Genomic DNA, 13,983 nt, shown 5'->3' on the forward strand with positions numbered 1-13,983 from the left:
TTGTGAACTAATTTCATATCCTGAATGTGTCTAACAAAAACTACTACCACCAGAGATGTGCAGTAATATTGTTTGCAGTGTGCCAATCGCTGGATGCTCTCCTTCAACGGCTTGGTATTATGTCACGGAAAGACAGCACTAAACACGATGTCTGTGTCCTATGCAAGCCGTGTGCTCTCACGTCGCCCATGTCTCCTGCTGGCACATGCCTGTAGTAAGGACAGGAGGAGGCCTGGTCACCTGTCTAACCATCCTCTCTCTCATCCCACACCACAGGAGGCAAACAGTTCAGAGGAGTCAGATTGTGATGACGAGCTAGACCCCAAAACTAGCATGGAGGTAGTACTTAAAATAAAGTCCACCATGCATGCAGCCCTAGCAGTGTGTGTGTGTGTGTGTGTGTGTGTGTGTGTGTGTGTGTGTGTGTGTGTGTGTGTGTGTGTGGTGTGTGCTGTAGTGTTTTAGTAGCCTATAGCTTATCATGACTAGTATTTTAGGACTGTGTGATGGACATGAAACTCTGGGTAATGGTTTGTAGCCTTGTTTCTAGATTTTATTTTCTCTAGTAATATTTTAAAAAATGTTATTTGTTTTTTTTTGGGGTTTGTTTTTGCTTTTCTTCTGTTGTCCTACTGTAATTTTGCTTTTGTGTGTTTTGTTTGAATCACTAATCTAAAGATTTGTTTCTAATGACTTTAGGATTGTTTATGCATCATGGTTTAGGCTATGCATGTATACATTTAAAAAGTGCAGCAAGCTACTGTGTTAAAGCTCACACAAATGTTTCTCCAAATCTGTGTCACTAATTTCTGCTTGTAATTTGTACATGGTTGGATGAGTGTGGTGTTGCCGTGTACAAGTGGTACACAGGTTGTGGTCTCAAATCACTGTCAAAAGACAAGTCTTGATTTTGACAAAGGACAAAGGATTTAGTTTAACACAGACGCGCACGCACGCGCGCACACACACACGTCGGTCTGAGAAATTGAGGTTTCAGTTCACCATCATGATCACTGTTTTCTCGATGTAAGAATAGCGCCCCTAAGTGGTCAAGTCATATAATTAACCAGCTGTGTGACTAGAGCACAAATATCAGTCTGACAACGTTGGTGTCTACCTTTAGATAAGTTTGTTTTAACTATCATTTATTTGCTTTGCAGCTATTGAACCCCAACTTTATTCAAGAAGGTAAGAACTCCTGGACACTCAAATTGGGTTTTTGCTTGTTGGAGAGTTTATCATCACGTCCCAAATACATGGTTGAATAAATAACGTTTTTTACGCTGCCATGCACCAAAGTGAAACCGCAGACAAATGCAAATCTGTTATGTTATGATTTTGTCTAAAAGTTGCTCCAGAGTTCCTGATCCCTCTTGCCGATGTGACGTGTGCATTTGGGGAGACCGTGGTCTTATGCTGCAAGGTCTGTGGGCGGCCGAAGCCAAAGATCACTCTGAAGGGACCGGATCAGAGTCTAATAGTAAACAGCAGTCGATTCACAATAAACATCAGGTACATTTATATGTCAAAGCTAAATGACTGATGACTGTGCTCGCTCTCAAAAAAAGCAGATGACTATTTGCATGCACACCAACAGTCCAGAGCCCATCCAGTAAATATGGTTGATTTGAATTGGAAAAAAAAACTCAAATATTAGATTTTTAGGTACTGAAACATTTCAATAATAATAATAATACATTTTATTTAAAGCGCCTTTCATGTCACCCAATGACACTGTACAATAAGATGAGAACATAGACATAAGAGTAACATAAAAGCATCATACAAGGACGGTACGTAGACAAGACGTTTTTTGAATAAGCATTAAGATAAGAGAGCCAGGTTTCCTGTCTGAGACCCTGGGTGGCAAACAAGTGTGTTTTTTAAGAGCAGGTAGTGCAGCAGTAGCCGGGGCACACAGGATCTGGAGGGTTCTCACAATGCTTTTTTAATCCTGTGGGAACCAGGGCCAGATCAGTGCCTCATGAGAAGTCAGCTGTGAAATCTCAGTGTTCCATCACAGCTGACTTGGCCACAGTGAAGGGAGGGCCCTGCTGTCACATGCTTTGGAGATTCCTTCACTGCTCTGACATGAGAGGTTTCAGAGAGAGATTTCAGGATGATATCTGCTGCAATGCCACCGAGATCTTAGAATACGTCGGTTTGATGTCAGATAAAAGTGTCAATCTGTTTAAAGGGGCCCGTTTTTGACATTTTCATTTTCTGGTAATAGGGAAATGGTTTGATGTGCACTTTGTAAAACAAAGCCAGTTTTAATCATGTCCTTTCTGGATAAGCAAAGTGGATGGCAGTGTTAGACAGGAGGAGATCTCAGCTTGTCAGATGGAGGACCCTGTCAAGAGCTCTTGAGATGCCACCGCTACTTTTCAGTCTCCCTCCAACCAGCAGCTTTGAGATATGCCATTCTGTTTACCTGCAGGGATACAGGTGACATTCTGCTGAAGATCTGTAACCTGTTGCCCCAAGACACAGGGATTTACACCTGTGTGGCTGTCAATGACCACGGCACCGCCTCATCCTCTGCCTCAATTAAAGTCCAGGGTAAGGAAAAGACCCAATGTTTCTCTCTCTCTCTCTCTGTCTCTGTGTCTCTCTCTCTGTCTCTGTGTCTCTCTCTCTGTCTGTCTCCCCCTCTCTGTCTTTCATACACAACTATTTCTGCCTCTCACTCCGCTCTCTCTCTCTCTCTCTCCCTTTGTTTCTCTGTTGCGTCCTGCTGCTACACAACATTTATGCTCTTGCACGACTTAGAGCTGACACACACACACACACAGGTATATATATACAATACACCCTGACCTACACACACACACACACACACACATACACAGGGAAGGGGGTAACACAATAAGTGTGTTTAATAAACATATTAAAGTGAAAAGGATCAATAACAAGTGATGCATTCATCTTATTTCATAGGTATCCCGTCAGCCCCTGCCCGGCCAGTGGCCCAAGAGGCGAGCAGCTCTGCAGTGATCGTCCACTGGCTTCCTCCAGCCAGCTCGGGAAACTGCGCTGTGTCCAGTTACAACGTGGAGTACCGACAAGAGGGTAAGAATGCAGCACATCTGCTGTTTATATCAAACATGCTTCACCAAGCGGCTTGGTTCCAGCTCACTCCATTATAAGCCTATTGCGAGGCTAATGGGCCGTGCCTGTGCTCCTGATCACTTAGACTCGCTGGTTTGGCTGCAGTCGGTATCCACATCAGATGTGTGTGTGAAAATTGAAGACCTGATCCCCGGTGGGCACTACCAGTTTCGGGTTAGTGCCAGCAACCCGTGGGGGGTCAGTCCACCCAGTGAGCCATCCAACATGGTCACCCTTCCCAGTGGACGTGAGTCGCATTCTGTGTGTGTGTGTGTGTTCGAGAGGAGGGAGTCACGGACATATTCTTGGTGAAATGTGGACCACTAAACTTTTTTTATGATTGTTTTTAAGCCTCTACATATGATGAGTTGTGTATGTGTGTCTGTGTCTGTGTGTGTGTGTGTGTGTGTGTGTGTGTGTGTGTGTGTGTGTGTGTGTGTGTGTGTGTGTTCGGGAGGAGGGAGTCACTGACATATTCTTGGTGAAATGTGGACCACTAAACTTTTTTTATGATTGTCTTTAAGCCTCTACATATGATGGGTTGGGGATTCAGTGGAAAGATCATTTTGAGTCAGCTTTCACTGAAATATCTGAAATTGGGAGGTAGGTTCTAAAATGCATTTTGTCTATTCAGTTCATGTCACTTGCATACTTATTCAGGAGGTGAAACTGAACTACATTCCTCTCCCCTCTGATTGTAGGGGCCGATTCTCTGTGGTGAAGAAGTGCCTGAACAAGGCCACCAAGAAGGATGTGGCCGTGAAGTGTGTCAATAAGAAAATGCAGAAGAAGGAGCAGGTGGCCCATGAGGCGGACATCCTCAAGCACGTCCAGCATCCACAGCTGGTGGCCCTCACTGACACCTACGAGACCGCGACTGCATATGTTCTGGTCTTAGAACTGTAAGTTCCCTACTCTGTTAGACACAAGGCTGTGAGTTGCCAATCGTCAGGTTTGCATTGTGTTAAACCTTTATGTTTGTCTTCCTGTAGCTTGGAGGATGGGAGGCTTTTTGACTACCTAGTGGCTCATGATGAACTGATGGAGGAGAAGGTGGCGTATTTTGTGAAGGACACCTTAGAGGCCTTGCAGCATCTGCACACCTGTAGAGTTGCTCACCTTGACCTAAAGGTGGGTTGATGCAACAAATATATTTCCAGTTCGCCCATTTATACAGCAAGTCCATTCTCACTGTTTTTTTGTCATTTCTGTAGCCTGAAAATCTCCTGGTGGATCTCCATGTGCCAGTTCCCTGTGTGAAGCTCATTGATTTTGGAGACGCCATTCAAGTCTCTGGTCACCGCTACGTACACCTCCTCCTTGGAAACCCCGAGTTCTCCGCCCCAGAGTTGATTCAAGGCACGCCGGTGTCTCTGACCTCGGACGTGTGGAGCGTTGGCGTGCTGGCCTACGTCATGCTGAGCGGAGTCTCCCCGTTTCTGGACGAGAGCCTGGAGGAGACCTGCGTGAACATCTGCAAGCTGGACTTCTGCTTCCCCGAGGAGTACTTCTGCGGCGTCAGCCAGGCTGCCCGGGACTTCATCACGTCCACACTCCAGCAGGACCCCCGCAAGCGGCCGACGGCCACGTTCTGCCTGCAGCACCCCTGGGTCAGTGCCCACAGCGGAGACTACTCCAAGACCCCGCTGGACACAGCTAGGCTGGCGTCCTTCATAGACCGCCGCCGGCAACTGCACGATGTGCGCCCGGTCACCAACATCAAGGGTCTGGTGACGAGCAGCATGGGCCATACCCTATGAGGATGCCCACGCCTGAGGAGTGGTCATACTCTGGTCTTTGTGGCAGTCAGATGTGTTCTTCATGTACTGATTGTGTCCTCCATGTGGGATCATGGTAGTGATCACAACATGCCCTGAAATGCGACTAAGATATGGACTAAAAAACTCCAGTGCACTTAAAGAACCACATAGGTTCACATAAGGCCACAGAAACAATTTCAACTGGTTTGTTACCATTTGTTTTAAATTTCACTCACTGTTATCGATTCCAATTGAAGACAAAGACAAACAACAGAACAAATGTACAATATCTGTAGAATCTGTGGTCAAACTATAATATGTGCATCAGAAAGAAATACTTAGCACTTTGGACTTGAATGAAATAAAATGTACAGTGCATACAGTTTACGTGCTATTTTCACATTGGTCCACTTGCGATAACAATAAAAATGTAACTAGTGTAACTGACTGGTTAGTGTATACTATATTACTGTTCTGACTGTACTAACTACACCATGCCAGAGGCTCAATATAGCCAAACACCATATTTTCATTTGACTTCTGTTTCAATAGTTTATCAACGTTATGACTCAGAACTGAACTAAATACTACATCTGTTGTTGTAGTTATTGTTCCTGTATTCTTGCAACAGTATTTAAATGAGCAGTTTTGGATTCAATGATTCTGCTATTTTTTAGCTTTGCCTTTTAAAGGATTATTGTTGATGGTTATATGTTTCTGTCTTCAAAACAAATTATAGTCTAGTGGGAATTGATTACTTGTTCAACTACATCATGGCAACCATTATAGTTATATATTTCAATGTATGCATCTGTTTCAAATACAAAAAGTGACTAACTTTAGAGACCATCAGGGCTCACTTGGTGTCCTTAGATCATTCCACATTTCACTTGTTTGTGAAAAACAATGCTGATACACGTCCTAGTGTAATCCTTAGTGTAAAATCCATAACTGACTGGGAAACGTCCAAGCCTTAATACTATTTATTTTTTGTAACAGTTGTAGTTGTGCCTCCGATGTGAAATTAATGTATTTGTTTTATTCTTTACGCAGACAGGTTATTATCATTCTGAAAATATCACATTTTTTTACACATTTTTTGATGCAAATTCTGACATGTTTCTGTATGTTAATATGTTAGGAGTGATCTGATCCTTTACAGAGATTGTTAGAATGATTGACATGTTTACAGAGATTGTTAGAATGAGGACATGATCCGATTGTATTCTAAAAGTTCACAGATAATTCAACCTTTAAGATGTGAAGTGAAGCACTTGTGTTTCTTCATCCATTGCTCCACATTACACTACATCACATTAAGCAGGGACTGTTTACATTAGGCTTATAGTAATTTACTTAGGCTTATAGTAATTTACTGAAGTCAATTACTTGTCATTGCAACAGTAAGATGATATTGTGCATTAAGAATGGTCATGTTTTTTTTTCATTTAAATATATATATTTATTTCTGTTAGCCCAACACAAGAATGTTTTTGGACTTGGAGTGTAGAATGATACACAATGATCTTGACTGAGATTGTTTTCATCCATTCTGCAGAGTAATAGCCTAGCTATTGACTCTCAACAATTATAAAATAGTGGTAGGCAACAGAACATGTTGAATTTAAACAGTGTCAAATGTCATACCAGTTTCTACAGTAGAGTGGACATTTAAATACTGGTGTTCAACAGGTTGGTATTATACCAGTAATATGTGCTCTTATGGTTTAAAATCCCAATCTGTGGCACAAAAGAACACGGATATTTGATTTCTGCATTGTTAATTTCTGCAGGGAGATGATGTAGCTTTTCAAAATGATGAACTTGCATAACTGTTTTGTTCATGTTATAGCCCTGTATATTTCTAGTCTATATCTCGTGTTATTGCTATGTACATAGGACTGTGTAAAATTTGCCAGATGGAAATATCCTTTCTTAAATCATAGAGGCTGTTTGTTTGTTACTGAATGTTTAATAAACAGTGCTTGTTTATAAAAATAAAGATTCCACAAATGTGAATGTGTAACGTGTCTCAATAGTTACTTAACAGACAAACTAGCAGCATGGAAAAAAACAATTGCAATTTATTATAGCTAATTTAGATGGTTGTACTAGTGGTAGGTTCGTCACAACATTGTTTGTGACAACTAAAGTTTTGCCCAGCTGAAGTCCAGCCACATTGCCCTTGTGTGCAATAGTTTTGCAATATAGGAAACCATTGTTGTTATTTCTTGAAGCCAGCACATGTTATGCCAGTGGTTTTCAAAGTGGGGGCCAGGGCCACGAGGGGGTGCCAGGGGGGCCTTAGCAAGTTGGAAGGAAAAATAAAAGCAACAAATAAATACATTTGAAAAATGTAAAATATACCTATTACTATGAGGGTTGTTATACAATGCCATTATAATAATTTGTTGCATATCTGAACATTATATTCTCCATGATAATGACTGGTGATAGCTCTCATATAGCAGAAAGCCCCAAATGCAATTTTTACACACTGTATGCTCCATCGCGAAGTGCTTCTGGCTAAAATAATTATTAGGATTAGCTTAATGTATTTTTACATTTGCCATAGTATTGTCGATGGGTTTAATAACACATCAAGGGGATCCTTGGCCAGAACCTAGTGGTATTTGGGGGGCCTTGTCGTGGAAAAGTTTGGGAACCCCTGTGTTAGGCTACTAAAGCAACAGTAAGCGGAAAAGAGGGGGGGGGCAAATCTGTGATGCAAAAGATGCAAAAAGGCCGGGGGCATGCAGGCGGCTGTAGGCTAGTTTGAAAGGGACAGGTTTCAGAAATACAGGCCTTTCTGTCTGACTCACCTCACGCTACCCCATGCATTATAGCCTACTTGGTTTCTGACAGAAATGTTTTGTGCCAACATGTATAAACGTTAACACAGCCTTATTTGGTGAATGAGGCGCAAATTATTTTCTTTGCAAACGTTTCCCAAGTTGGCCGTCGCCACATTTGAAAAATTGCTACTAACCTACTAGTCCTACTTTTTGCCTGCATGGATGCGATTGAGTGCGCATCTAAATGTAAGATGCAACAACCATTTGTAAGAGGCTTATAAATAGGTTAATTTCTGACATTAGGCCTAATATGAAATAAATACATTATTTATGTTGTGAAAGACGTGAAAGAAATGAATGACACAGGCACGCACAAATTCATCATTTAAACTAAAAGGGCACTGAGATTCACTTTCGCTGTCACTGCGAGAAAATAGAGTAGGATACAATATGGAAAATACTTCGACGTTCCCTTTGAGTCTGATCGACTGCAAAAATGAATGGGTTTTATTCGGTCTGTAATATCTCGCATTTTCGATAGGTGGCGGTAAAGGTCTATTTGAACAGTTGGCGAAGCGTTGCTGATGCTGATTATCAAAGAAGAAGAAATCTACAGCTGTAGTTTTCGCTGGAGTGCTTGAAAATGGAGCATAGTAACGTTAGTCTTGATAGTTTAATTCTAAAGCTTCACGATGTCGAGGCAGTCAAATTTGGGACTTTCAAGCTGAAGAGTGGAATTACGTCTCCGATTTATTTTGATCTCAGGGTTATTGTTTCTTATCCATCTCTCATGAATGAGGTGAGTCAAACACGTGTTACGAGTTCCTGAATGGGAAAGTAAACCAGACATGTTGTCAGCATGTTAATAGATGACAAACAGACTTTCCATTGTTTAGCCTACTGTAAATGTGGCTAATTTGTGTTTTATGTGCCAACACTCCATTCTGCCCTGTTTTGTCAGCTATCAAATCAAGTTGTAACGAGTTTGGGATCGATAATCTTAGCAAAATAGGATAACAGTCAAGTGACTTTCTTTTCACAGTCTCTTTGTTTTGGTTAATACCTGCTACCCTTTATCATTGACAGGTGTCAAGTCTTTTGTTCCTGCGTGCCAAAGAAGCGGGAGTGATTTTTAAATCCGTGTGTGGTGTCCCGTATACTGCACTCCCACTGGCCACCATAATCTGTTCGCAGAATAATTTGCCAATGCTCATTAGAAGAAAGGAGGCCAAGGATTATGGTATTACATCATGATCTTACATATTGACAGACAGTAATTGACTTGCATGGCTCTTTGACTCTTGTGAACGAGTGCTACTGTGGTGGTTTGTAAATTCTTTCTCCATTGTTGTCTTGGTTTCAGGAACTGGGCGCATGATCGAGGGCACCATTCACCCTGGTGAAACATGTCTGATCGTGGAGGACGTAGTGACCAGTGGCAGCAGTGTGTTTGAGACAGCTAAGGTGCTTGAGAAGGAGGGCCTGAAAGTCACAGATGCAATCGTGCTCATGGACCGTGAGCAGGGAGGTCGGGCCAAGCTCGCCAAGGACGGCATCACACTCCATTCAGTCATCTCCATCTCCAAACTCTTAGATGTGCTGCTGGAGAATGGTCGGATCGATGAGGATGTTGCCCAGAGTGTCCGCACCTTCATTCAGGAAAATAGCACCTACAAACCCACAGAGGAGAACGGTTCTCCAGCAGCCAAGAAGCCATGCAAGGGCCTCAGCTATGAGGCCAGGGCCCAACTCCCACACGTCCACCCAATGGCCTGTCAGCTGCTGAAACTGATGGAGGAGAAGCAGAGCAACTTGTGCGCGTCGGCTGATGTGACAGACGCTAAGGAGCTCCTGGAGGTGGCCGACGCTCTGGGCCCGCACATCTGCATGCTGAAGACCCATGTGGACATCCTGCACAACTTCACCCCGGACGTCACCAGCCAGCTCAGCAAGCTAGCTGCCAAGCACAGATTCCTCATCTTCGAGGACCGCAAATTTGCAGATATCGGCAATACAGTCAAGCATCAGTATGAAGGTGAGTGTAGTGTAGTTGTATATTTATGGTCTGAACTTGGAGGAGGGAGGAAGCAGACGATTTGAGTGGTCAATGCAGTTTCTTTTCAAAGGTTGAGTGTATTTGTGATGTATTCTGCCATTAGGTGTGTTTTAAGTGCAGTTTCGTGTGCCTGTCTGATACAGGTGGACTTTATCAGATTGCGTCCTGGTCCAACATCATCAATGCCCATGCCGTGCCAGGCTCAGGGGTGGTGAAGGGGCTTGAAGCAGTGGGCAAGCCACTGGGCCGTGGTTGTCTTCTTATTGCTGAAATGAGCTCTCAAGGTTCCCTAGCAACAGGGGCATACACTCAAGCTGTGGTAAGCTTTATTTCATAAAAGGATTTGAGAACAGTGTGTTCCCAGAGGCATAATTCTTATCAGCCAAAAGGGATACAATTATTCTGTAGCAAAGCATGTCATGTGCAATCTCTGTCTCTGCCCCCCCCCCCCCACACACACACACACACCCACACACACACACACGTGTGCGCATACTTCTCTCAAACAATGAACATTTAATAGAAATTTGAATATGGCTTTTAAGTTTAAGAGGTTTGTTTAGATATTGACTGGTTTCTGCATAGTTTGCTAAAAGAAATGTCTCTGTTGATACAGGTGAAGATGGCAGAGGACCATGCTGACTTTGTGTTTGGATTCATCTGTGGCTCGAGAATCAGCAGTAAACCAGAATTCATCAATATGACCCCAGGAGTGCACATGCAGTCAGCAGGTGATGCCTTACAGATGCCAAAACCAGACCGTTTCCAATGCAGTTCCAACTCAGGAATAATAAAGGATAATTCATTGTTTCAGTATCATATATTGATAATCAAAATATTAGATAGTTAGTCAGTTTGGTCATTTGTGACACATCCTCAGACGTTCCCTGTGTTTGGCTTTTCTATGTCAGGTGATTCCCTTGGACAACAGTACAACAGCCCTGAAGACGTGATTCTCAAAAAGGGCTCCGATGTCATCATTGTTGGACGAGGTATCCTGGCTGCTCCAGATCGGGTGAAGGCTGCTGATGCCTACAGAAAAGCAGGATGGGAGGCTTACATGCGCAGACTCTCTCTGACCAACTGACTTGCCAATCAGTTGTCCAAATGTTACATTCCCGATCCAGCCTTTTTCTTTAGGACACACATTATTTTACTAGCGGCTAGGCTTGTTCTTTACATTTTTTTTTTGTGTGTATACTGCTTTGGATTTTTGAGCATCACCTCCACAACAAAACCAGTAATGGAGATGTTGACACTGCAATTGTTTGGACCATATTTCACCACAAGAATACCCTACTCAGGTCTGACATAACCAGGGTAGTCTTTGGCCTGAATTCCATTCCCTCCACCTTGTTGTTTACCTTGCCTTTACTGCTCCATGGGAAAAAGGACTTACTTCAGATTACTCCCTCCACTTACTGTGTTTTGATTTCTATTGCACTAAATACTGATTAATTCAATGGAGTGTACCATTCAACTGTTACTCAAATAAAAGGATGTTTTTCTTTTTTATTATTATTAAAAATGGTATACTACTATGCATATAGGGATTTGTCCAATTTTCTATAAGAAGACATTGTGATACAGCATCTAACACAACATTAGCCACATTAAATACTGTACTAACTGAGGTGCAAACATACTATTTCCTTTGTAGAGTGTGTGAATGGGTTGTGCTACCTTTTTCTGGAAAAGACAGTATAAGCCTAAAGTGAATTTTAACCAGTAGGTGGTGCAAGGTAACACATTTTTATCTGCCTTTTAAAATTCCACTTCAAAATTCACACAGAAAATGCCACATTACCCAGACATCTCAGCTTATGCTGGTAACTGGTCTTTGCTGGTTTTCTTCCAGCTCTTGCTGGTCTTTGTTGGTGTAACTGGTTGGGCCACTAGGTGGATATGCTGGCGTGACCATCTGAGGAAGCTGGTGTGACCAGCCTGTCATGTGGGATACAGCTGGTGTAAGATAGTCATGCTGGTGACCAGCTTGACATTGTTAATGTAAGATGGTCATGCTGGATTGCTAGAATGACCAGTTAAACCAGTAATGTAAGACCAGCAACACCAGCTAAAATGACCAGCTTGAGGTGGTACAACAAGCAAAAGCAGCTGAATTACCATCGTAAGTTGGGTAAACCAGCTGAAGGTATGTTTTCGCAAGCTACAATCATCATAAGGTGGTCAAATAAGATGGTTAACAAGCTGGTCGACTAGCAAACCACCTAAAGCTGGTCAGGCTGTGTTTTTCAGCAGGAATGACACGAGAGTCATAGTAATATTAATATAACCTAGTATTTTCCCTGAAAAGTTTAATGACAATAAGGATATTTTACTGAATTAATGAAAATATAGGGAATTGCCATGGGATTTTAAGTGTCTGAATGCATTTGAGTAACTAGCCTTATAGAATTGGCAGAGGCTTGTTTTTTTCCCGCAGTTCCACATTTTTGTAAGGTAGAATTTAACGGCATGTGCACAATATACAGCCTGTCCCATGCAAAACTTCAGTGCCTCGTATTTTGTTCCGATGTCGTCAGCTATCAATATTATTCTGAGACAAAATCTGAATTATCAGACCTCCTCTAGCGGTCTCCCGGTGTGAGTTAAGTGTGAGCTATCCAGCATGCGCTCTAGCGAATCCCTCCCCAATGATTACAGCTGGAGACGCATCTCTTCGGCGATGACAAACATTGACATACGTTCACCTATTTAATAATACAAGAGGTGGAAGAAGACGACAAAGAAGAAATCATTTTAATTTCACTGATATGTTAACCCCTCCGGTTACCGTCACTGCAATTTATTTTGAATGAAAGCGCCTTCCTGCCAACATGATTACTATTAGAACGTTTTAGGTGACAGCAAAGGTGATAAAACAGAGTACAATAGATATTTCCCCAAAATGTATGTAGTAGGGTAGCTACTGTTTAGACAATAACAAACAGGCAAAAAGCTTGCAATATCTGATTGTGCATGCATTCACTAGTAGCCTACGCTCAAATATCCCTTAGCCCATAACTGAAAGGGTTGTTTAAATCAGGTACAGGTTTATATGTGCAGTACAACATTAGCATATTTCATTCATAGACAGCCTAACGTCGTAGCTCATGTATGGAGTTGCTTTGTAGGCCAGAGAATAGCCTGCACTGACGCGCGCGCATGTGGCTCATATTGATATACTGAAAAGAAAAGGTAGGTGGCAATTTGCACCTGTCTTGCATCCCGCCTCAATCTAATAATGACTACATATTTAGGTGTTCCTCTCAAATAACAGTATTTGAGGCTCGTGAATAAAAAGTAGCCCATCCCTTTGTTCCGTTGATTTTAAAGGAAGTTAGCGCGCTAGTTTGCATAGTCATGACTGCCGACTAACAGAGGACCTACTACTCTCCCGCCCCCCTGAGTCTTGTGTAAATATTGGCTTAGAGCAACACGACAGGTGTCCTCGACAAGAGAATCCTTTCCCTTTAAGACCTGTCGATAAAAAGAAAAGAGACTGTGGAACAGCAAGCCATTTCCCTCAATTTAAAGTTTGGCAATGCATGGCCCACAAAGGTTCAACTCAAGGGTCACACAGACGCCATTCCAAGTGCGGTCAGGTATTGGGAAATATGGTGTAAGGTGAGTTAGTAACACATATTTTAACTGGTTTCCTGGTGCGATTCTATTCTTGTACGAAGGCTATTCCTAATGTAGAGTTCTATATTACGAATACCGGTATTTCATTTTCATTTACTTAGGACGAAAAGACCGGTGTAGCCTACCTGTGGGAACAATACTGGCACGGATCTATCCTGGACAGCATTCATTGCACTCACATCTTGTGAAACGATGCTGACTGACATATTATGTGGGAACGGCGGACTTCTGTATTTGTCTCGCGCTGAGCCACACGCACAATACCTGAAGATGAAGTTTTGTTCGTTCGGCTCGCGTTAAGCAGGTACAGATGTACAACTGTTACATCTTGAAGAGGGAAAAATCATGCACCTTCTGATTTACATTTTGATTACAGATTTATGTCGTTAGCTTTACCTTATACAAAATTAACAGTTTTGCAGGGGTTGTGCTCAAATTGTGATCCAACCTCACCAATTAGGCTACAACATGCTCAAATATTACACACTGATCTGTCAATTGCAAAAAAATTATAGTAAATATTCAGTGGGCGGACATGGCACCTGGCAAAGATTAAATGCATGATTGTGTTATTGACCTGATGGAACTGAAGTGAGTCAGCAAAATCATATCAAAC

The 13,983-nt window shown here is 42.4% G+C and overlaps 2 protein-coding genes across 2 annotated transcripts in view; both read left to right on the plus strand.

Annotated features, from left to right (window-relative positions):
• The window catches only part of kalrna (kalirin RhoGEF kinase a), a 150,585-nt gene extending 144,363 nt beyond the window's left edge, over positions 1 to 6,222 (plus strand). Inside the window, exons 52-61 of the mRNA XM_076263576.1 lie at positions 277 to 339; positions 1,161 to 1,188; positions 1,350 to 1,512; positions 2,441 to 2,562; positions 2,941 to 3,072; positions 3,197 to 3,358; positions 3,636 to 3,714; positions 3,813 to 4,013; positions 4,104 to 4,242; positions 4,326 to 6,222. Of these exons, the coding sequence (XP_076119691.1) occupies positions 277 to 339; positions 1,161 to 1,188; positions 1,350 to 1,512; positions 2,441 to 2,562; positions 2,941 to 3,072; positions 3,197 to 3,358; positions 3,636 to 3,714; positions 3,813 to 4,013; positions 4,104 to 4,242; positions 4,326 to 4,871 (1,635 nt within the window). The 3' untranslated portion in view covers positions 4,872 to 6,222. The remainder of the gene's footprint in view (positions 1 to 276; positions 340 to 1,160; positions 1,189 to 1,349; positions 1,513 to 2,440; positions 2,563 to 2,940; positions 3,073 to 3,196; positions 3,359 to 3,635; positions 3,715 to 3,812; positions 4,014 to 4,103; positions 4,243 to 4,325) is intronic.
• A 2,052-nt stretch (positions 6,223 to 8,274) lies between these two features.
• Positions 8,275 to 11,267, plus strand: umps (uridine monophosphate synthetase). Its single transcript, XM_076262581.1, has 6 exons — positions 8,275 to 8,465; positions 8,753 to 8,906; positions 9,030 to 9,701; positions 9,866 to 10,041; positions 10,339 to 10,453; positions 10,634 to 11,267. Exons 1-6 carry the CDS (start codon positions 8,310 to 8,312, stop codon positions 10,807 to 10,809), a joined length of 1,449 nt encoding a protein of 482 aa, XP_076118696.1. The 5' UTR covers positions 8,275 to 8,309; the 3' UTR covers positions 10,810 to 11,267.
• Positions 11,268 to 13,983: the final 2,716 nt, after the last annotated feature.

This window comes from Alosa pseudoharengus, unplaced genomic scaffold, assembly GCF_046254945.1.
Source record: "Alosa pseudoharengus isolate Yale_2024_CS ecotype anadromous, Long Island Sound unplaced genomic scaffold, YU_APseudo_1.1 YU_APseudo_1.1_scf_3, whole genome shotgun sequence".
Taxonomy (NCBI): Eukaryota; Metazoa; Chordata; class Actinopteri; order Clupeiformes; family Clupeidae; genus Alosa; species Alosa pseudoharengus.

Bases quoted from the DNA above. Each gene is read 5' to 3' on its own strand.
- umps (XM_076262581.1), top strand. From the start codon at position 8,310: ATGGAGCATAGTAACGTTAGTCTTGATAGTTTAATTCTAAAGCTTCAC. The intron at 9,702-9,865 runs GTGAGTGTAGTG...TGTCTGATACAG, and splicing joins AGTCAAGCATCAGTATGAAG to GTGGACTTTATCAGATTGCG. The intron at 10,454-10,633 runs GTGATGCCTTAC...TTTCTATGTCAG, and splicing joins AGTGCACATGCAGTCAGCAG to GTGATTCCCTTGGACAACAG.